The following is a 22,689-nucleotide window of genomic DNA, read 5'->3' on the forward strand; positions in this document are numbered from 1 at the left end:
GTCTGCATTCCCACCAGCAGTGCATGAGGGTTCCTTTTTCTCCACATCCTCTCCAGCACTTGTCATTTGTTGATTTGTTGATGATAGCCATTCTGACAGGTTTGAGATGGTACTGCATCGTTGTTTTGATTTGCATCTCTCTTTTTTTTTTTAATATATTTTTTTATTTCAAAGAGGAAGGGAGAGGGAGAGAGAGAAACATCAATGAGGAGAGAGAATCATTGATCGGCTGTCTCCCGCATGCCCCCCACTGGACATCGAACCCACAACCTGGGCATGTGCCTTTGACTGGAATTGATTGAACCAGGGACCCTTCAGTTGACATACTGAGGCTCTCTTCACTGAGCCAAACCAGCCAGGGATCGGAGGATTAGTGACTTTGAGCATGTTTTCATATGTCTCTTGGCCTTCCTTATGTCCTCTTTTGAAATGTATCTGTTTAGGTCTGTTGCCCATTTTTTTATTGGGTTACCTTCCTTTTAAGTTGTATGAGTTCCCTGTAAATGTTGGAAATTAAACCCTTTTTGGAGAAAACATTGGCAAATATCTTCTCCCATGCAGTGGGCTTTCTTGTTTTTTTGTTGATGGTTTCTTTTGTTGTGCAGAAGCTTTTTATTTTGATGTCAGCCCATTTGTTTATTTTCTCCTTGGTTTCCATTGGCCTAGGACAGGAGTGGGCAACCCCTGGCACGCGTGGCAAACATGGCACGCCAGTAACTTTTGCTGGCACACGAAACCCTCTCTTATAATCTTCCATTTATAGTTTTTCAGTAAACAGGGACAGACTGCAGTCATACTAAGATATATAACTAATGTAAAATGTGTAATCTTATTTCCTTGGAATTAAAAGGAATATTTTTTAAAACAGAGATATCTTTGGTTTTGTGCCTCTATAGTTGGTTTTTGGAGCATTTGTGTCTTCCTGCATTCTCCGTTAAATAGTAGGTGGGACCAGGATGATAATAGGAACTAAGATTTATTGAACGCTTCATAAAATATTTCAGGTACTATTAAGTGATTTATGTATATCATGTAAGAAGTGTGCTTTCAGAATCCCTGTTTTCCTAATATAAGAACATCATGATTTAAGACAAGTAAATTCATCTTGGGCAAGGTCCCCCAGTCACCTAGCCAGTGTGTGTTAGGCTTTGTAGGCATTCTTATTTTAAAAATGCTGGCTAGTCATGGCCTTTTTAAACGTATGTGTTTTTTTCAGTTCCTTAAATACTATAAAAAATTCCATGTTACAGTGTGGGCAAAATAAAGGTAATATATTACAGAGTAAACAATGTATTATTTTTGAAATAACCCAAAATATTTTTCTGCTAAGTTATTTTATAGTATGCCTTTTCTAATGAACATCTTTCCCCCATTACCCAAATTTAGGGATTCTGGTTCATGTTTTTCATTGAAAGTGAGTTACGTCCTTTTTCGTTCCCTTTTTTTTGGCACATGTATCTTAATTTAGTGAATTTTATTGGGGCAAAGCCTTAATATTTGCAGGAGATAAAATATAAGCTATTTTGTGTGCTATGTGTAATGGGAGAGTAACAGAAACCAAATCTTTCTTATAGTTGTACCAAGCATTCATTTTGATTTATCTGGTTTATTCTTATGCTCCTTTCAAAGACCTACCTCAAATTAAATATTCCCACGTTCATGCTTACTTCCCTGGCATGCATTTTTTTCTATCCTCATTGCACTGTGTGTACTTAATATTATTACGTTTTATTATTGTAACTATTTACATGTCTATCTGCTTGGCCAGTAAGTTTTTCTAGCGTATAATAGGCCCTCCTATTTATTTGAAAATATATTTTTTTAATCTTTGTTTTTCAGATTATTACAGTTGTTCCCCCTTTTTCCCCCCATAGCACCCCTCCACCCATTTCCCACCCCACCCTCTGCCCTTACCCCTCCCCCTCCCACTGTCCTCATCCATAGGTGTACGCTTTGTGTTGACAGGTCAAAGGTCATACACATGGAAAATGTAGCTATTTCCATCCGCGGTGTGTCCCTGTGCTCGGAAAGGTCTCTCAGGACTTGTTCACACTCCACTCAGAAGGGGTACGGAGCCACGTAACGGCTTTTTAAAATAATGTGTCCTCTTATGTTTAAAATGAGGACTTCGCTACCAAAAGTGAGGAGAAAGCAACACTACAGCTGCTCTCGCCCCTCTCACCCCTCTCGCCCTTCAGGTGATAGTTTTACGTGGGCTGCGCGCTGGTTCGCGGGCCGTCGACGAAGTGTCTGGGCAGCTCACGCGGTTCCACCGGCTTCCCAGGGGCCCACAGAGCCTCACAAGGGCCGTCTTAGCCTTGCACAGCCTCGCAGGGGGCGTTGCAGTCTTGCAGGGGGCATTGCAGCCTCGCAGGGGGTGCCGCATCCCACGTTGGTGGTAAAGGTGCGAGACAGAAGCTCCTCTCGCTGTCTCTCCTGCTGCTCCCTTGCGTATCGCCGATGCTGTAAGTTTCTGAGAGCAGTGTGCAGGTGCTGGACAGCATACTTTAACTGGTCAACACGCAGTTTGGCATTCTGTCTTTTGTTGGGTGGCTAATCTGCAGTTTGTTGGGTTAAGCTGCAAAAGCGCTGGTGGTTCCTTTTGTGCCACTGGCACAGCTTGGGTGAGGATGTAAATTGAGTAGGGTGGGGTCCCCGGGAGTCACCAGGGTGGAGCAAAGGGCAATGGCATCTCCGCGACTCCTCGCCTCTCTGCGACTCCCTCCGCGTCTCCGCATCCCCGAGTGCCAGCGAGCAAGCCTCCCTCGCTCTCTGACCCACTGCAAGGCCATACCGCCTCTCTCCGTAGGGGTCTGGGACCCCAGAGTCCCGCCCCAAACAAGCTCAGTGGATTCGAGAGTCTGTAACCCCTTCCGATTGAAAAAAACTGTGCATCCAGTTGCAGCCCGCCTGGTGTGCGCCCCCGTACCTCTGTTCTTGGCGCCTCTGCACTTCCTACTCAGTCTCAGTGCACTTCTTTCTTTCCTTCCAGTTGTAGAACTTCCACAGGGCCAGCTTTCCTATGGTTCTGGATAGTAGCTGTTTTGTCTTATAGTTGGTAGTTTCAGTGTTGTTGTGGGAGGCAGCAGGCACAGGTCTATACCTTATGCCGCCATCTTGGTTCTCTGAAAATATTAACTGTATGTAAAGACACCTTTTAGTGCAGTGTTCAAAATTAAAATGTTAAAATTTCCAATGGATTCTGTTATTTACAAGTAAATAATATATAATCCTGTGCAAGTGAGGAAGGGAAGTGTTTGACATTTAGTGCCATCTCTTGGGCATTTGACAAAATGACTTTAAAGGCTTCTGAAAGTGCCTGTGAATGAAAATGAATTTTGCCGACATTGCTATGCAACATAATACATCTTCCTCCTGAAAGCGATGATGATAATCACCCAAACATAAATAGTTCATAATTGGCTGCAGTTTTACTTAACCTTCCTAGAGAAAATTAGCCAAACATTTAGTGTAAATGTGTTAAATGGGAAGCTTAAATATACTCATTTTTTTAAAGCTCATTTTAATTTAAGAGAAAGTATTAGCTTTTGATGTGTGAAAGAAATTTACTTGATGGAAAGTAAATCTGTGTATTTGCCAGTTAAGGATTCAAAAAATATTTTTTTTTAAAAGCATGTTCTTTTATTGATTTTTTACAGAGAGGAAGGGAGAGGGATAGAGAATTAGAAACATCGATGAGAGAGACATCGATCAGCTGCCTCCTGCATACCCCCCACTGGGGATGTGCCCACAACCAAGATACATGCCCTTGACCGGAATCGAACCTGGGACCCTTTAGACCACAGGCCGATGCTCTATCCACTGAGCCAAACCGGGCAGGGCAAGGATTTTAAAATTCTTAACACAGGGTGCTTTTTTGTTTATTTTTTGGTTAATATATAAACTTTTAATTACAATGTCACTATGAGATATTTACTGAGGAAGTAACAGGTTGTGGTGGTGTGTTTAAGGTTTGGAGAGTAGTGATCTAGAAGAGGGGCTAAGGTTCAGGTATATTGCTATCATGTAGTACACTTAAGATGTACCTATATATATCAAAGCCTAAGCGACTGTTAAGACCAGACAGCCGGCCAGTAGCTAGAATGCACACTGACCGCCAGGGGACAGATGCTTAACACAGGAGCTGCCCCCTGGTGGTCAGGTGCACTCCCACAACCTACCTCCCGTGGCCCGCCAACCTCCCGCAGTCCCTCCCCCTAGCCAGCCAGCCCCGATTGCCTGCTAGGCCAAGGGACCCCACCTGTGCATGAATTCATGCAACGGGCCTCTAGTTATAATTATAAAGCAGAACCATACCTCTAGTACTTTTCCATTGGAGTTATTTGTCTTATTCTATCAGATAACAAAACATAGTTTATTTGAAGACTTTAAAGAAATCTTTGTGTGCAAAAGAATGATTGAGGAAAAAGTTTTGAGTTGAAACAAATTTTTTTTTCCAGTTTTTAAATTTTCTGTTAATTTTGGATATTCTGTATTGCTTTTTAAGGCAAGGAAGGGAAAATTGTTTTCTTTGTAAATAAAATGATAGGTGTGCCTATTGTCTTGCCTGTTTTTAAATGACTCATTCATTCCCCTATTGTAGCATTTTCTTTTGTAGCTTAACACATGGATAAAAGCTTTAAAAAGTGAGGCTGATAATGTTTCTAATTTTCTTAATAATTAATGGACCTCAAACTATAAAATTATATTCTTTTACAGTATCCCTTTTACTATTCAGCGGCTATGTGAATTGCTAACAGATCCAAGGAGAAATTATACAGGAACAGACAAATTTCTCAGAGGAGTAGAGAAGGTATATATTTTGTTAATTGAAATTATATTATACTGTAACATAATAGATTTAAAAAAACGCATTAAGAGTTGTTGTAGTCACCTTTTCTTGAAATAAGTTTCTCAACCTACTTGAAGTTTTTCCCAAATTGTTGTCTGAATTGTGGTCAGAGTTTCGGAGGGATTTAATAGAGGGGCAGAGGAGAGCTTATGATCAATTAAGTTTAGGAAAGCAACTTAGGATTCTCTCCTGGATATTCATAGTATACATCAATATATTAAATGTTCTATGAAGTTCTATAATTGATATTTTAACTTTAATAGAGTGTTTTGCAAATGTGTTAATCCATGGAATTCATTTATTTCAGTTCTGGAATTGAGATGTACACAACTCTGGAAAATCACTGATACAAAGCATTAAATTAGATGTTGAGAAAGGTAAAGGTCAGCTTGAAGAATGAAGAAAACATTAGGTTTTCTGTGAGTGAGGTGACATTAGTAATAAGGAAAGGGCATTTCGGACTGAGGGAAGAGCATGATAAGCAAAGACAGCAAGGTGTTTGAGGAAGTTGACTTAGGTAAAGAAGGTGAAGGAGCCCTGGAAACCAAGATGGGACCCGTGGGTGGCTAATCCCCTCACTTGGTGATTGATCCTAGTCCAGTGTTCATTTTAAGATTATAATTCAAATTCAGTTTATTTACCCTGGGAGCTGGAATCCAAAACTGTTACTTAGTCATTTACAGTAGATCATAAGGCCTTACCAGATTAATGTTTTTAATCTCTTGTGGTATATGATACTACACATCAGGCTTTGATTGGTACTGCTTATAAGGAAATTCATTTATACTTGGCCTAAAACTTCAATGTCTAAGTATCTTGGGGGTGATTCTAACTACAATAAGGAGAGGGTGGTTCTACTTTATTACATGAAATATATAATGTTAGGGCTCCAAAGTAACTAAAGTAGAGTAAAAAAAAATAAATGCATTAGTACGATATTAGATTTTGGTCTTTTGTTTGTGAAGTTTTATTTTAAAATTTTTGTTAGTAAAATCAGAATAAATAGAAACTTAACCTACCAGGATGAATTTGAGAAATTAAAAACAAATGATTAAACTTACACTGTAGTACTTTTCCTCATGTTAAATCACCAATTTTTGCTTGCAGAATGTGATGGTGGTTAGCTGTGTATATCCTTCTTCAGAGTAAGTAGAGAGACTTTTCTATTTCTAATATGTTAGTCTTAAAAAATTACATTTATTTTATATGTAATGAAACATAATTACATTTATAAATACCTGTGAATCTATCACCCAGTTTCCAAAATTGAATATTACCAATAATATTACCTGTGTGTTTTTGCAATAAAGGGGTTTGGATTAAGGAGATTTGTGATTTACCATAATCTTCACATTGTTGGATTTATGTATTCTCATGGCACTCAGGGCCCTGGGATCTTATCCTAGATACCTTTTCAGGCCATCTTTAGAAATTTGGCTACTTGATTACATTCCTCTTCATGATGGAAAACTGTTTCCAGTTCTCCAGATTTATATAGCAAATTAAGATATCGGTTAAGGGTACAGTCCTTGGCACTATTAATGTTTTGTTAATGAGTGGATATCTTGGAAATTACAGGAAGTTTAGCAGTGCCCCTGGCCTCTACTCCCTGGCTGTCACTAGTATCCCCTTTTCCCCCAAAAAAGTCTTCAGACACTGTCCAATGTCTTCTGGGATGCAGTGTGGGGTAGAGGGGTTGTGAGGAGGAGGACGTTGCCTCCCATTGAGAAAAGTTGGTTTAACACGTTAAGTGCCAGCCTGTTGTGTCTTCCGGAAAGAAAGTATAGTGTCAGTCACTGGGCATTTAATGTGTTAAGGTTAAAAAAATCTCTGATTTAATAGACAAAAACTGAATTTCTTTACAGAATTTTTTCAAGAATATACATGTTATTAAGATAATCCCATGATTGTTATTTCTCACAGAGGTCTTATTGTTTGGTTTTGCAACAGTGATATCTTACAAAAGATGAAAATTCTTGATTCCTGTCAAAACTAATACATGAACCCATCCATAACAGTGTTTGTTTTGTCTCATAGGAAAAACAATTCTAATAGTTTAAATCGAATGAATGGTGTTATGTTTCCTGGAAATTCACCAACTTATACTGAAAGGTAAGACTCTTGATTTTTATCCAAAGAAAGAGTTTACATATTTTAGTTTTGAATAGCAGGCTCAATATTCTTTTTCTAAAATTAGGATTAAGAGGATAATAAAATATACTAAACAGAATTAGTTAATGTGGATCTGAAAGTCAGAATGACCTTGAAAGGGATGACTTTTAGCAAATGGGAAAATGATGTTCACTTGTCTTACCACAGGGCTAATATCAATGGGCCAGGAACACCTAGGCCACTTAATCGACCAAAGGTTTCTATGTCAGTCCCCATGACAACCAATGGCTTGCCTGAGAGCACAGATGACAAAGATTCAAACTTACAGCAAACTGAGGACAAAAGTCACAGGTGTGTTTGAGATTTATATTTAAAAACAAAAACTGTTTATAAAATATTAACATTGGTGATTTTCAGCACTCATTGTTTACTATCTATAATTTACTAAGGTTTTGAGGTATAGGACAGGTTTTAATGTGATAGGAGCTTTAGCACATACTGAAGATGGGCATAGAAAAGACTAAAACTGCTAAATTGGGGAGGTCCTCCTTATAATGGGGTCTTACGAAAATAAGGTGGTCATGATGTATTTTAATTTTTTTTGAAAGTTACTAGAAAATATATTTGTAAATGAGTTGAAATTTTGTGAATAATATTATATAGATCATAAAATGAAACATTTATATCTCATCAAATTTTCTGCATCATTTAAGGGAAAGAAGACTGAATGAGTGAGAGGATTTAAAGAGCATGCCCATATGGAAGACTTGTAGTTTTATTATAGGAGAGCATTTAACTTACTGGAGAATTGAACCAAAAAGGTCATATAACTTGTTGACTAGTTCCAAATGGTAAATATTCATTAAACAGTTTAGGTTCCCTTGAAAATTTTCTCGTGCTCTCTTGGCCCAGGTGGTATAATTTAACTTTGACAGTGAAATACAATTTAAAAAAATAATTAGATTTTTAAAATGAGAATGTAGAGGATGAAGAAAATAATTTTATTAATGACACTTAAAAAAACCATTTACAGTCATTCTCCAACGCCTGGATCAGAAAGCTCCTCAGTGAGCCCAATGAAAAATAAACATCCAGTTGAAGATGCTGTGGACGCTGAGGGGCATGAGGTAAAAAGACTTCGGTTTGACAGAGAAAGTGAAGTCAGGGAGACAGCCAGTCAGACATCTTCCAGTGAAATTTCTTCCGTTCTGGTAGAAGAAACAGATGCATCATCTTCATCTCAGGATAAAGACAAAGAAAGTGCTTGTTCCAGGCAACACTGTACAGAAGAGGAGGATGAGGAGGAGGAAGAGGAGGAAGAAGAAGGTATTTAGAAACCATCTGTAAAAGGGTGGAGTAAGGAGATCCTCAAATAAAGAACGTAACATAATGCTGATGTTGGGCTTTTCTCCCACATTTATATAGTTGCTGCTCAATTTCAGGGAATATGATTTTGAACTGTAGAATATCACAATTCATGAAATTGGAGGTATTTTGAAAATAAAATTTAACTACAACATTTGCTTATTTTTAGAGTCTTTTATGACATCAAGAGAAATGATCCCTGAAAGAAAAAATCAAGAAAAAGAATCTGATGCCTTAACTGTGAATGAGGAGACTTCTGAGGAAAATAATCAAATGGAGGAATCTGGTCTGACTCAAGCCGGGAAAGATTTCCATTCTGAAGATAGTGAGAACACAGGCCCAGGCAGTGGTGGCTCTGATTGCCATGAAACAGAGGAATTGGCAGAACCCAGCTCTAATGAGACTGGAGAGGTTCTCTCAGAATCATCCATGGAAAACGATGATGCAGCCACAGAGGTCACAGAGGAACCAATGGAACAAGACTAATTAGAGACAGTATTTTACATACAGTTCTGGTTTTACACTGTATAAAACTTTTATGTAATAAAGTGGACCTTTAGTTTTACAAGAGAAGCAGGTTGTAATATAAAGTATTTTGTGGGATAAATCCTGAAAGAGTTGTACATGTAAGAACTATGAATATTGGTTCCATAGGTCCTGCTTACCGCTGACTGTTTTGGTTTGGTCAAATCAGTGGTTTGTGTGTATAGATTTTTTTTTTTAGAATTAAAGTTTTTTAACTGGAAAGTAATTATAATTTTGAAAACCTTTTGGAGATTATTTAGTTTATACATACACAAAAAAGCTTTTTGTCTTGTCTTTTTCTGACAGCTCTAGCAGTTTTCATATTTTGGTCATAGTTTCAACATTTTAACGTGAATTTTAGGGTTTCATGCTGATTTCCAGATTTTATTGTTTGACTGTACAATGGAACTTTAAGTCATATATGCATACATATATATATATATACATATATATACACATATATATTATTCTAAGGGGGAAATGTTATATTTTTCTGTTTCTATAAGAGATGAATAAATACAGTGGATACTTTTTCTATTGGTCATGACTAAGTTCACTCTTTCAGAAGACAGTTTCTTTCTCTTCTAAGTAACTCAAATAAAATTTGGCCCTTGTGAAACCCTGGAAATCTAGAGTCTGTTGAAATACCAGGTTAAACACATTCCAAGAGATCTGTTCAAACAAATTCTTTTGTATACCTCTGAGGTGCCTGAAACGACTTCATTATTTATGAGAAAATGTCCTTTATCTTGGAAATTGTGTTCAAACATGAGCTTACTATTTTGTAGAATGAATGCTTATAAAGCTGACATGAGAACGTCTCAGAACTGAGCAGTTTCCTTAACTTTTTGCTTGCTTTTCTGAACATTGTGAATATTACACATTTCTTTCTAAATTATTCTAGAGTATAATATGTCAATGATATGAAACACCACTGTACTGGAAGAATTAATATATTACTTTAGTAATGTACTGGAGCTAAATGACTAAAGCTTTAGGGGTGCATAGAAATCACCATAATTTGTATGACATTTTGAAGTGAATTAAATATTTTTGAACATGCTTCTTCAACAGCCAGTGTTATATTTTTCAGATCAACAGAAAGCACAATAATTACTGTAAACTCAATATTTTCAAATTCACATATCTAATGTCATGTAAGATGCAATTTTCCTGTCAAATTACTGGCTGCCAAATTTATACCTGTTTCTTTGGCTGTACCTTTTGATATTTAGAATTTTTAAATTTCTGTAAAGTAGATTTTGTAGGATGTAATGTGTTCACTGCCTTTGTGACGCGGTATATAACTGTAAATTTCTGTGTGTAAACTGAATGCTTGGGCTTTCAATACAGTATTCATATAAAGCAATAAATACTAATGTTATGAAATATTTGAGTACATTTTTATCAAAAATAAAATCTCTTTTAGTTTCAGATACCTGAAGTAAACAGATGAACTTATAAAACTGATGCAAACAATTTCTGACACTGTATCATAATGGTTTTGGGTGATTTGGATGGCAACTACAATTTTGCATTTTGACTACTTAAATTGCTATGACTAAAAATACCAGGACGATTTGGCTTCATTTATGTTTGTAGGGTAACATACTACTGACTGGCTTGACTTCGGTTCACAGCAGCTAGATATATCTATGAATATGTGGTAGTCAAAATAAGAACAGTACTGATTTACTGTACTGGAGAAAAATCACACACTTTTTAATGTTGCAAAAATGTCAAAATGAAGGAAATTTTAAATGCAATATTTTTTTTTAGTGACCTATTAACCTTATTTTGTTGAGGGGTATTTTGCCAAGGAGAACAGATTGTAAACATGTTAAGAAATCTTGAAATTTTCTTTAGCATATTTATGAAATTATTGTCAATGAACCTGTTCTTTAGGACCCTGTGACCCTTTGATATTTTTATTTTAATTGTGCCATGGACCATTTGTAAACAAATAGATTTACTTTGTTGCTTTAGGTTGAAGTTTTAGCAATCATGACTTTGAGGTCTGTGGTTTATTTGTAAACTTGCGATTGTTATTTTTGCAAGGGCAAATGTATATCTTTATTAAATAAAGTACAACAATGGTGAATGTACCAAAATGTCACTTAACTCTATGAGAGATCTGCATTTTGATCTATAGCTTAATTTCATATTTGTTTCATATGTTGATCATAGATCACGTTGCTTTTTATACAGAAAATTGTAGAATGCTCATGAATATCTTTAGGATAGAAGGACTACCTCTGTAGTTAAACTGAGGAACCTTGTTCCGCTGATTTAAGATACTGATGCCCATTCGGAAGTAAATTTCCACAGGTGTGCATAGGTGCACTTAGACTTTGCTTCATGAAAATGTCAGTTATACTCATAACTGATTTAGATGTGAATTTTTTTTAAATCCTCAACTGATATTTTTCCATTGATTTTTTAATTTTTAGAGAAGGGGAAAAGGAGAGAGAGAGAAAGAAACATAGATATGAGAGAGAGACATGGATTGGTTGCCTCCCCCATGCACCCCGGCCAGGGCCAGGAATTGAACCTGTCACCCTCCAGTCCATGTGCTGATGCTCTAACCGCTGAGAAACCCGGCCAGGGTCAGGTGTGACTTTTTTTAAAGACTAATTTTAGGCACATTTTCTTAACATACCACCAGCAAAGTCAGATGAAAAGATCTAAAGGATTGTAATGATTAATTTTAATTTCAATGAATAAAATTTCCTTTTTGGCCAGCATGCAAAAAGAATTTGAAATTCTTGCTGGTCAAAAAAGTGAAAATATACAGGTAATACATATGTAGCACTTTTCCCTTTAAAATAAAACATTATCCTACTACATTTTTTTAAATGTAGCTTTTCAGTTCTAAATAGCAGGGGAGAAATTAGTGGGAAAGTGTTAATTATTAGATAAATTTAATCCAGTTAGGATTTATTAACTATATCTGTCAACAGTGTGCTGTGAGCAGTGGTAGTAGGCCATAATGCTTTAGCATGGAAAGTCATCCATGAAATCATGGCCAGAAGGTGTGACCTGTGAAAACATTGAGGCTCAAGAGTATTTCGCTTTGCTGGTGTAGATAGGCATGTATTTATGCATTTTTACATTTGTAAAGTCAACTTCGTTGTTAATCCTCACAGGATATTTTTTAACATTTTTTAGAGCGAGTGGGAGGGGGAGAGAGTAAAATCAACGTGAGAGAGACATTGATTTGGTGCCTCTTGCACGTGCCCCCAGCAGGGTAGAGGATTGAGCCTCCAATCGCGGTCCATGCCTTGGCCGGATCCACCTGCGACACTTCCATCTATGGGCTGAGGCTCTGCCACTGAGGAATCGGCCAGGGCAAAGTCAGCAATTTTTTAAATAATATACTAGTTTACCTGTAAAGATAGTTGGGCAGCATCTAAAACCGCTACAATGTGTGATTATGAGAAATGTATCTTGTGGTACGGATGAAAATGCAACTTGTAGAAGCAAAGGAAATAAAAAGTGGGGTAGCGTTTCAAATTGTCTTCTGAACAGGAATTTCTTCAATGCATTGGTTTTGGTCAAATGACGTTCAGTTCTCTCAAGATTTGTGCTATTAAAATGGATGAACGCAAAATCACCTTGTCATTTTATATGCAGTTATTAGGTTTACTGGATTATCGGCCTAATATGAATGCGAGGATGTTAGAATACATCTAATATTTCACATTTTAAAAAATCAGTGCACTTTTGGGAGTTTTTATTTCAACTTGGAGTCTAGATTACTTTGCCAAATGTATTTTCATAATGCAATAAAACATACATTAGAAGTCTATGTGTGGAATATTTTATTTGCTATAGTAATTCACAAAGCCCTCCCCTGCTCCCCCATCCTGCTGTCCTCGTAGTTCAGGATCCATTCGCACTTCCTGGTCTACAGGGAGGGAGGTTAATGTATTCATTACTTTATAGCTCTGCTGCTTAAGTGGTACTATTTTTGCAAAGAGGATGCATCTGAGTTGAATGGACAATTATTCGTTGCTGAGCAACTCAATATCTGACAATTTATATTTACTATATGTCAAATTTCTCTTGGCATTAAGTTGTCGCTATAACATTTGTTTAGAATCATTTTAGAAATCTCACTTTCAGACAACTACATGGTAAGATGTTTCAAATCCCCCTAAGTGGGTAGATTGCTCTCAATTTTGGATTCTCATTTCTTTATACATACTGCACCGAAGGTGATCTCTGAAGTAAAAAAAAAAAAGGGGGGGGGGTACTAACATGTTTCTACATGGAAATGCATTTGAATTTTAGGTCATATTTAATTTCACGTTTCCCCACTTTATTAGATGGTATAGCTAATACAGAGTTTTAAATTGATGATAGTAAGACTGATACTTCAACTGACTAGGATGAGAGGTCTGGCTACTTGGCTGTCTAGAATGAAGAGTATACTGTTCCCTTGTGTTCTAACAGTCTTAGAACAACAGGTATTTTTCCCCCGTAGTTTAATATTGAGCATTTGAGTATCCGATCTTTGAATTTATTTGTAAACTTCAAGGTTTTTCCAAAGGCAATAATACATTTACTAAAACTAAAATGTATCCTGAGATTACTTCCCACTTCAAGGTGCTGAGTTTATCCCTGAAGCCTTATGTGTTGCTTGATTTGTGCTGTTGGGCACTGCAGGCAGACAGTGAATCACTAAGAAATGTGCATCACAGTAACAAAACTTTTGTGACAAGATCAGTTACCCCGACCACAGAGGGGCACAACACTCCTCCACCATGGTGGGGGACGGGTGTTTCTACGAGTGGAAAGTATCATTAAGCCGGCCAAGCTTTGCTTTAGATGTGGTGTAATGGTACTTGGTATTTGGTCAGTGATGCTGGCATCAAGAAGTCTTTGTGGTTGAGTAGGCTTCCAAGTCTTAATGCTGCCTATTTGAGGGATAAACATGGTATTTGTTCAGATTATTACAGTCACTCCTCTTCCCCCCCCCCCTCATAGCTTCCCTCCACCCGGTTCCCACCCCACCCTCTACCCTTACCCCAGCCCCAAACTGTCCTCAGCCATAGGTGTACGATTTTTGACCAGTCTTTCCCCCAACCCCCCTGAGAATAGTCCACTCCCTTTCTATGCCCTGATTCTATTATATTCACCAGTTTATTCTGTTCATAAGATTATTAATTCACTTGATTTTTAGATTCACTTGTTGATAGATGTGTATTTGTTCATAATTTGTATCTTTACATTTTACTCTTCCTCTTCTTAAAGGATATCTTTCAGCATTTCATATAATACTGGTTTGATGGTGATGAACTCCTTTAGCTTTTTCTTGTCTGTGAAGCTCTTTATCTGACCTTCAATTCTACATGATAGCTTTGCTGGGTAGAGTAATCGTAGTTGTAGGTTCTTGCTATTCATCACTTTGAATATTTCTTGCCACTCCCTTCTGGCCTGCATGGTTTCTGTTGAGAAATCAGCTGACAGTCGTATGGGTACTCCCTTGTAAGTAACTGACTGTTTTTCCATTGCTGCTTTTAAGATTCTCTTTTTGTCTTTAGCCCTTGGCATTTTAATTATGATGTGTCTTGGTGTCCTCTTTGGACTCCTTCTGTTTGGGGTTCTCTGCGCTTCCTGGACTTGTAAGTCTATTTCGCCAGGTAGGGGAAGTTTTCTGTCATTATTTCTTCAAATAGGTTTTCAATATCTTTCTCTCTTCTTCTGGCACCCCCATAATTCGGATGTTGAAAGCACTTTCTTCTGAAAACGCAAACTTCCCTTTCTGGAATTGTAAACATTATCAGTATTCTCATCATTTCACAGCTTTTTACCTGTAATCAGGGTGATAGAACACAGCCATAGAAATACTATGTTTCTATTTACTTGAATTTCAAGTGTTTCTTACATGTTCCTAATCCTTTCCCTGGAGGTCCCATTGTGTATTTTAAGAGTTTTACCGCAATTAGACAGCTTTCTTACACTATCTTCATATTTTTAGATTCTTTTTTCTTTTTGTTTTCCGGTTTGGTGTTTTTTGCTTCTTCATATTTCAAATCTTTGACTTGATTCTTGCGATCCTCTAGTCTGCTGTTGGATCTCTGTATAATATTCTTTATTTCAGGCAGTGTATGCTTAATTTCTAGTTGGTTCTTTTTCATATCCTCGAGGGTCTCACTTGATTTCTTTAGGGTCTCACTAAATTTATCGGCGGTTCTAGAAAATTCTTGAAAAACCTTATAACCGTGGTTTTGAACTCTATATCCAGTAGTTTGCTTTACTCCACTTCTGTCATTCGTGACCTGTTTCTTTGTCTCTGCATTTTTGGCTGACTGCGAGGACCCGCTGTGTCTACAGTGGAAGAACTGCTGTGCTGGAGACACCCTTATGGGGTAGGACTTGCTTCAGTGGGGCTTTGGTGCTCACTGAGCCTGCTTCTTGAGTGTGTCCCTTATGGATGTAGGGAGTTGAAATCTGGTATCTTGCCAGGTGTACCCTGGCTCCTGGATCTCCAAGGCAACCACTGTGTGAGTCTACCCAGCAGGAGCTACAGTGATACCAGCAGATTTCTCTGTTTGGCGTTTGGAAGTTTTGGAGCTCTCTAACCCAGCTGCAGTTAGTTAGGTTATGCTTCAAAAGCGCAGGTAATTCCTTTGTGCCACTGCACACAGCTTGGATGGGGATGTAAATTGAGTGGGGCAGGGTCTCAGAATCACCAGGGCGGAGCAAAAAGCAATGGCTGTCGTCAGCGTCTCAGCGACTCCACGCCTCTGCATCCCACAGTCCCTCTGCATCACGAGTCCCACGCTCCCACAGCAACAATGATCTCTGTGAGAAAGCCACCCTCGCTTTCCAACCCGCTGCAAGACAGTTCAATTTCTCCCCGTAGGAGTCTGGGGCCCCAGAATCTCGCCGTAAATGGGTTCAGTGCATTCGGGAGCTTGTATCCCCTTCCGATTGGAAAAAAAACTGCACACCCAGGTGCAGCCGCCTCGTTCGCACCTCCGTACCTCTGCTCTTGGTGCCTCTGCACCTCCTACCTGGTCTCAATGCGCTTTTTTCTTTCCTTCTAGTTGTAGGACTTTTACTTGGCCAGCTTTCCCGTGGTTCTGGATGATAGCTGCTTTGTCTACAGTTACGGTTTTAATGTTGTTGTGGGGTGCAGCACGTACAGGCTTATACCTTATGCCGCCATCTTGGTTCTCTCCCCCGAAAAACCTCTTGATAAACTTTAAGGGGGAGATTGGCACCTCACTGACATCACTGGATAGATCTTCCAGACAAAAACTCACCGAAGAAACAGGCCTTAAATAACACACCACATCAGATGGATCTGATATTTATAGAACATTTCATCCCCAAAAAAGAGGATATACATTCTTCGGCCTCCCCAGAGCATCTCAGCTGTACTTGTGGGTCTCACCTATGTGTCTCTTTAAGTAGAGGGACATTGCTATTGTTCCCCAAAGGGAACAATAGTTCTGACCTTTGAGAACTCTTCCCCAAAGACTTCTCAAAGCTCATAAATCTGCTCTTTTAGACCCCAGTACTAACAACTCACACAGGCTGCCTTCTCACAAAGGACAAATACTTGTTCGCACCTGTATGTCCTGTGTACTTTTTCTTTCCATTTGTTGGAATAAGTGAAATTTGAAAACATAGACTCCAAACTGAACAAACACTTGGAATTCTTAAGTATATTGGAATTTAACACCAATCTCCTATACCTGCAACGTATTTCTAATATTCAATACAAAAACATAATAATCACAAGGCATTGCAAATCCTATTGATTATGAATCACCAAATATCCTATATAATAAGAGAGAAACATGGTAATTGGCATACGACCGCTACCCTTTTCATTGGCTAATCAGTGAGATATGCAAATTAGTCGACAGCCAAGATGGTGGATAATTTGCATATGTCAGCCCCAAGCCTCAGACTGAAGCTTTAGGCTGGGGCCTGGGCAGAGCCATCCAGCGATCATTGATGGTGGCAGTGGCAGGGAACCAGGCAGAGCTAGCCAGCTATGCTTGATGGCGGCAGCGGCAGGGAGCTGGGGGTGCTCCGGCCCAAGCCTAAAGCCTCCGTCCAGCCAGCCAGGGATCCTTGATGGCAGTTGCAGCGGGGAACCGGGGCGGAGCCAGCCAGCGATTGGTGGCGGGGAGCTGGGGGTGCCCCGGCCCAGGCCTAAACCCTCAGCCTGAGGCTTTAGGTTTGGGCCGGGGAGGAGCCAGCCAGCGATCATTGAGCCAGCGATCATTGATGGCGGCCCAGGCCTAACACCTTAGCCTGAGGCTTTAAGCTTGGGCCAAGGAGGAGCCAGCCAGCGATCATTGATGGTGGCAGCAGTGGGGAGCTGGGGGTGACCCGGCCCAGGGCTAATAACTCACCAGAGGCTTTAGTCCTCAAAGGGATGCCAGACTGTGGCTTAGGCCCACTCCTCAAGGGGAGCAGGGAGCAGGTAGTAGGACATCCCCTAGTGCTCCCAGTATGTGATGGGGGCAAGCTGGGCTGAGAGACCCCCCCCCCGCCAGTGCACAAATTTTTGTGCACCGGGCCTCTAGTTAAGACATATTTAGTAGTTTGTGTTACCTCCATAAACCTTCTTTAAAAAACAACTAGGCAAGCTGCTGGATCCCCCCCGACACACCTCAATCTATGGAGTTCAAATATACTGCTAACACTGTGTGAGGCATCTTAACAAACCCACATTAGGAACTGGGCCACATTTCCCAAGAGATGCTTAACTAACTACTAAATCACTCATAGTAAGGACTAAACAGCTTCATGTGTAGTGGCCTGAAAATTTGCTACACTTCTGATAATTTATATAAGAAAATTGCTGCCTCACACAACCACTTCAAAAATACAACTAAAAGACAAAACTCACATCATCCAGAACCACAGGAAGGCTGGCTGAGTGGAAATTCTACAACTAGAAGGAAAGAGAAAAGCACACTGAGGCTGAGAGGTGCGGACGTAAAATGCAGAAGGTATGGAGGCACACGTGGAAAGGGCTGGCAACTGAGGCCGCAGCTGTCTTTTTCAATCGGGAGGGAGACACAAGCTCCCGACTACTCTGAACGCCAGTTCCAGGTGAGTCTCTGGGGACCCAGACTCATACGGGGAGAAACTGAACTGTCTGGCATCGGGAAGAACTTGAGGGTGGCTATCTCTCAGAGATGCTTGCAGCAATTACCTCGGAACAGTGAGACCTTAGGCCTCTTAGGGCAGGGCTGAGGATCAGCCATAACTGTTTGCTCTGCCCTGTTGATTCCCTGAGACTCCGCCCCACCCAAGCTGTGTGCAGAGGCTTTTGCATATGAATGCCCTGGCCCTTTGCAATCTGAAAATTACCTAACTGCAGCTGGGTCAGAGAAACCCAGAACATCCAAAAGAAGGCCCAAGGCCCCACAGCAGCTTGCATTGCTTCACAGCTAGGACTCATCTGGGCACCTCCAACCCCCAAACAAAGAAGAGGAATCTGCAGATCTCTCCATAGCTCCTGCTGGGTAGCCTCAGGAAGAGGCTAAATTAGCACCTCCTTAGAGATCCAAGAGCCAGTGTACCCAGTCAGATTATAATTCCTCAGATCCATAAAAGACACACTAGGGGGCAGGCTCAGTGAGCACCAAAGCCCTACTGAAGCAAGTCTTGCCCCATAAGGATGTCTCCAACACAGAAGTTCTGCCACCATAACCACAGCTGATTCTCACAGCCAATTAGCCTGGAGGTCAATTCCTCCCAGGGATACCTACAACAATCAAGGCTTAGCTATAACAAGACAGTGCACAAACCCAAAAAGGTGTGTACCAAGAGTGTCCACCTCAGGTAATTGGGGAGGCTGAGCCACTGGGCCCTAATCAAGTCAAAGATTTGAAATACGAAGAAGCAAAAAACACCAAACCGGAAAAACAAAAAGAAAAAAGAATCTAAAAATATGAAGATAGTGTAAGGAGCCTCTGGGACAACTTCAAGAATACCAACATCTGAATTATGGGGGTGCCTGAAGAAGAGAGAGAGCAAGATATTGAAAACCTATTTGAAGAAATAAACACTGTCTAATTGTGGTAAAACTCTCAAAATACACAATGATACTGCCTGGAAATGATTAGGAACGCGTAAGAAAAACTTGAAATTGAATTAATTAGAGACGTAATATCTCTACGGCCGTGTTCAATAACCACGATTGCAGATAGAAAGCTGTGAAATGAGGAAAATACTGATAATGTTTACAATTCTGGCTATTTTAGTTGGCATTTTCAGAAAAAAAACGTGCTTTCAAACATTAAGAATTCCTGTTTATAAATTTGTGTAAGAAACACTTGTAATTGAAGTAAATAGAGACGTAATATCTCCATCAAGGTGTTGAATCACCGTGATTACAGGTAGAAAACTGTGAAATGATTAGAATACTGATAATGTTTACAATCCCGGCAAAGGAATTTGGAGTTTTCAGAAGAAAGTGCTTTCTAACATTATGATTTTCTGTTTACATACCTCCAAATTTGTATATAAAGCCTTGAAATGACAAGAATACTGTTTATTTTTACAGTTGAGGTTTAATTGGATGGCGTTTTTTGAATACAACAGTTTAAGTCCTGAAGATTCATATATATACTCCTAAGAAAACTGTCTAATTTTGGTCAAACTATTAAAATACACAAAGATACTCCCTTGGTAATGATTAGGAACGTGTAAGAACACTTGAAATTCAAGTAAATAGAGACATAATGTCTCCATGGCGGTGTTGACTCACCGGGATTACAGGTAGAAAGCTGTGAAATTACATGAAAACTGATAATGTTTACAATTCCAGCAATGGATTTTTCTGTTTTCAGAAGAAAGTGTTTTCAAACATTAAGAATTTCTTTCAGGGAGCTCAGAATTTGTGTATAAAGTCTTGAAATGACGAGAATGCTGTTTATATTTACAATTGAGACTTAATTGGTTGGCGTACTTTGAATTAATCAGTTTAAGTCCTGAAGATTAAAGTATATACTGCTACAAAGACTCTCTCATTGTAGTAAAAATCTTAAAATACACAATGATACTCTCTGGAAATGATTAGTAACATGTAAGAAACACTTGATATTCAAGTTAATAGACATAATATATCCATGGCGGTGTTGAATCACAGGGATTACAGGTAGAAATCTGTGATACGATGGGATAACTGATAATGTTTCCAATTTCAGCAACAGAATTTGGAGTTATCAGAAGAAAGTGCTTTCAAACATTAAGATTTTCTGTTTATAGAGATCAGAATTTGTGTACAAAGCCTTTAAATGAGGAGAATACTGTTTATATTTATAATTGAGGCTTAATTGGTTGGCTTTCTTTGAATAAAACAGTTTAATTCCTGAAGATACATGTATATATTGCTTTAAAAAAACTGTCCTATTTTGGTAACAATCTCAAAATACACAATGATACTCCCCGGAAATGATTAGAAACATGTACGAAACACATGAAATTCAAGTAAATAGAGACATAATATCTCCATGGTGGAGTTGAATCACCCAGATTACAGGTAGAAAGCTATGAAATGATGAGAATACTGATAAGGTTTACAATTCCGACAACAGAATTTGGCGTTTTCAGAAGAAAGTGCTTTCCAAGATTAAGAATTCCTGTTCATAGAACTCAGAATTTCTGTATAAAGCCTTTAAATTATGAGAATACTGTTTATATTTACAATTGAGGCTTACTTGATTGGCGTTTTTTGAATAGAACAGTTTAAGTCCTGAAGATTCTGTATATACTGCTAAGAAAACGTTCTAATTGTGATAAACCTCTAAAATACAGGATTATACCCCAGGGAAAAGATTAGGAACGTAGAAGAAACACTTGAAATTCAAGTAAATACAGACATAATATCTTCATGGCGGTGTTGAATCACCCGGATTACAGGTAGAAAGCTGTGGAATGACGAGAATACTGATCATGTTTACAATTCCGGCAATCAAATTTGGCGTTTTCAGAAGAAAGTGATTTCCAACATTAAGAATTCCTGTTCATAGAGATCAGAATTTGTGTACAAAGTCTTGAAATGACGAGAGTGCTGTTTATATTTACAATGGAGGCTTAATTGGTTGGAGTACTTTGAATTAAACAGTTTAAGTCCTGAAGATTGATGTATATACGGCTAAGAAAACTGTCTAATTGTGGTAAAACTCTTAAAATACACAATGATACTCCAGGGAAAAGATTAGGAACATGTAAGAAACACTTGTAATTCAAGTAAATAGAGACATAATACCTCCATGGCCTTGTTGAATCACCCTGATTATAGATAGAAAGCTGTGAATAAGGTGAATACTAATAATGTTTACAATTCCGGCAACGGAATTTGGCGTATTCCGAAGAAAGTGCATTCAAACATTAAGATTTTCCATTTTTAGAGCTCAGAATTTGTGTATAAACCCTTTAAATGACGTGAATACTGTTAATATTTACAATTTAGGCTTAATTGGTTAGCTTTTTTTGAATAAAACAGTTTAATTCATGAAGATTCATGTATATATGGCTAAGAAAACTATAATTTTAGTAACACTCTCATAATACACAATGATACACCCAGGAAATGATTAGGAACATGTAAAAAACACTTGAAATTCAAGTAAATATAGAGGTAATATCTTCATGGCTGGTTTGAATCATCCGGACTACAGGTGGAAATCTGTGAAATGAGGAGAATACCGATAATGTTTACAATTCCGGCAATGGAATTTGGCGTTTTCAGAAGAAAGTGCTTTTAAACATTAAGAATTCCTGTTCATAGAGCTCAGAATGTCTGTGTAAGGCCTTGAAATGATGAGAATGCTGTTTATATTCAATTGAGGCTTAATTGGTTTGCGTTTTTTGAATAAAACAGTTTAAGTCCTGAAGATTTATGTATATATTGCTAAGAAAACTGTCTAATTGTTGTAAACCCTCAAAATACACAATGATACTCCACGGAAATGATTAGGAATGTGTAAGAAACAGTTGAAATTCAAGTAAATAGAGATGTAGTATCTCCATGGCGGTGTTGACTCACCGCGATTACAGGTAGAAATCTGAAATGACGAGAATACTGATAATGTTTACACCTCCGGCAACAGAATTTGGCATTTTCTTGAAGAAAATACAATGAAACATTAAGAATTTCTGTTTATAGAGCTCAGAATTTGTCTATAAACGCTTTAAATGGTGAGAATACTGTATATATTTACAATTGAGGCTGAATTGCTTGGCGTTTTTTGAATAAAACAGTTGAATTCTAAAAATTCATGTATATACTGCTAAGAAATCTGTCTGATTGTGGTAAAACTCTAAAACTACACAGTGATAGTCCCGGGAAATGATTTGGAACATGTGAGAAACACAATATTCTAATAAATACAGGGGTACTATCTCTATGGCTGAGTTCAATCACCGAGATTATAGGTAGAAAGCTGTGAAATGACAAGCATACTGAAAATGTTTACAATTCTGGAAATGGAATTTTGTGTTTTCAGAAGAAAATGCTTTCAAATATTAATTCCTTTTTATAGTGCTCAGAATTTGTGTATAACGACATTGAATTAAGAGAATTCTGTTCATATTTAAAATTGAGGCTGAATTTGTTGGCTTTTTTTTCACTTTAATATATTTTTTATTGATTAAGATATTACATGTGTGTCCTTGTCCCCACGTTACCCTCTACCCCCGCCCCCCGCTCTTGCCCTCTCCCCCATTGTCCGTGTCCATTGGTTAGGCCTATATGCCTGCATGGAAGTCCTTTGGTTGATCTTCCCTCCTTACCCCCCCCCTCCCCTACCCTCCCTCCAAAGCCCAACAGTCCATTCAATGCCTCTCCGTCT

At 38.5% G+C, this 22,689-nt stretch overlaps 1 protein-coding gene across 1 annotated transcript in view; it reads left to right on the plus strand.

Annotated features, from left to right (window-relative positions):
- PPP4R2 (protein phosphatase 4 regulatory subunit 2) overlaps positions 1 to 10,243 on the plus strand; it is a 65,671-nt gene extending 55,428 nt beyond the window's left edge. Inside the window, exons 5-10 of the mRNA XM_006752673.2 lie at positions 4,720 to 4,813; positions 5,960 to 5,997; positions 6,890 to 6,964; positions 7,172 to 7,315; positions 7,998 to 8,290; positions 8,499 to 10,243. Coding sequence (XP_006752736.1) covers positions 4,720 to 4,813; positions 5,960 to 5,997; positions 6,890 to 6,964; positions 7,172 to 7,315; positions 7,998 to 8,290; positions 8,499 to 8,815 — 961 coding nt within the window. The 3' untranslated portion in view covers positions 8,816 to 10,243. The remainder of the gene's footprint in view (positions 1 to 4,719; positions 4,814 to 5,959; positions 5,998 to 6,889; positions 6,965 to 7,171; positions 7,316 to 7,997; positions 8,291 to 8,498) is intronic.
- Positions 10,244 to 22,689: the final 12,446 nt, after the last annotated feature.

Source organism: Myotis davidii, unplaced genomic scaffold (assembly GCF_000327345.1).
Source record: "Myotis davidii unplaced genomic scaffold, ASM32734v1 scaffold630, whole genome shotgun sequence".
Classification (NCBI taxonomy): domain Eukaryota; kingdom Metazoa; phylum Chordata; class Mammalia; order Chiroptera; family Vespertilionidae; genus Myotis; species Myotis davidii.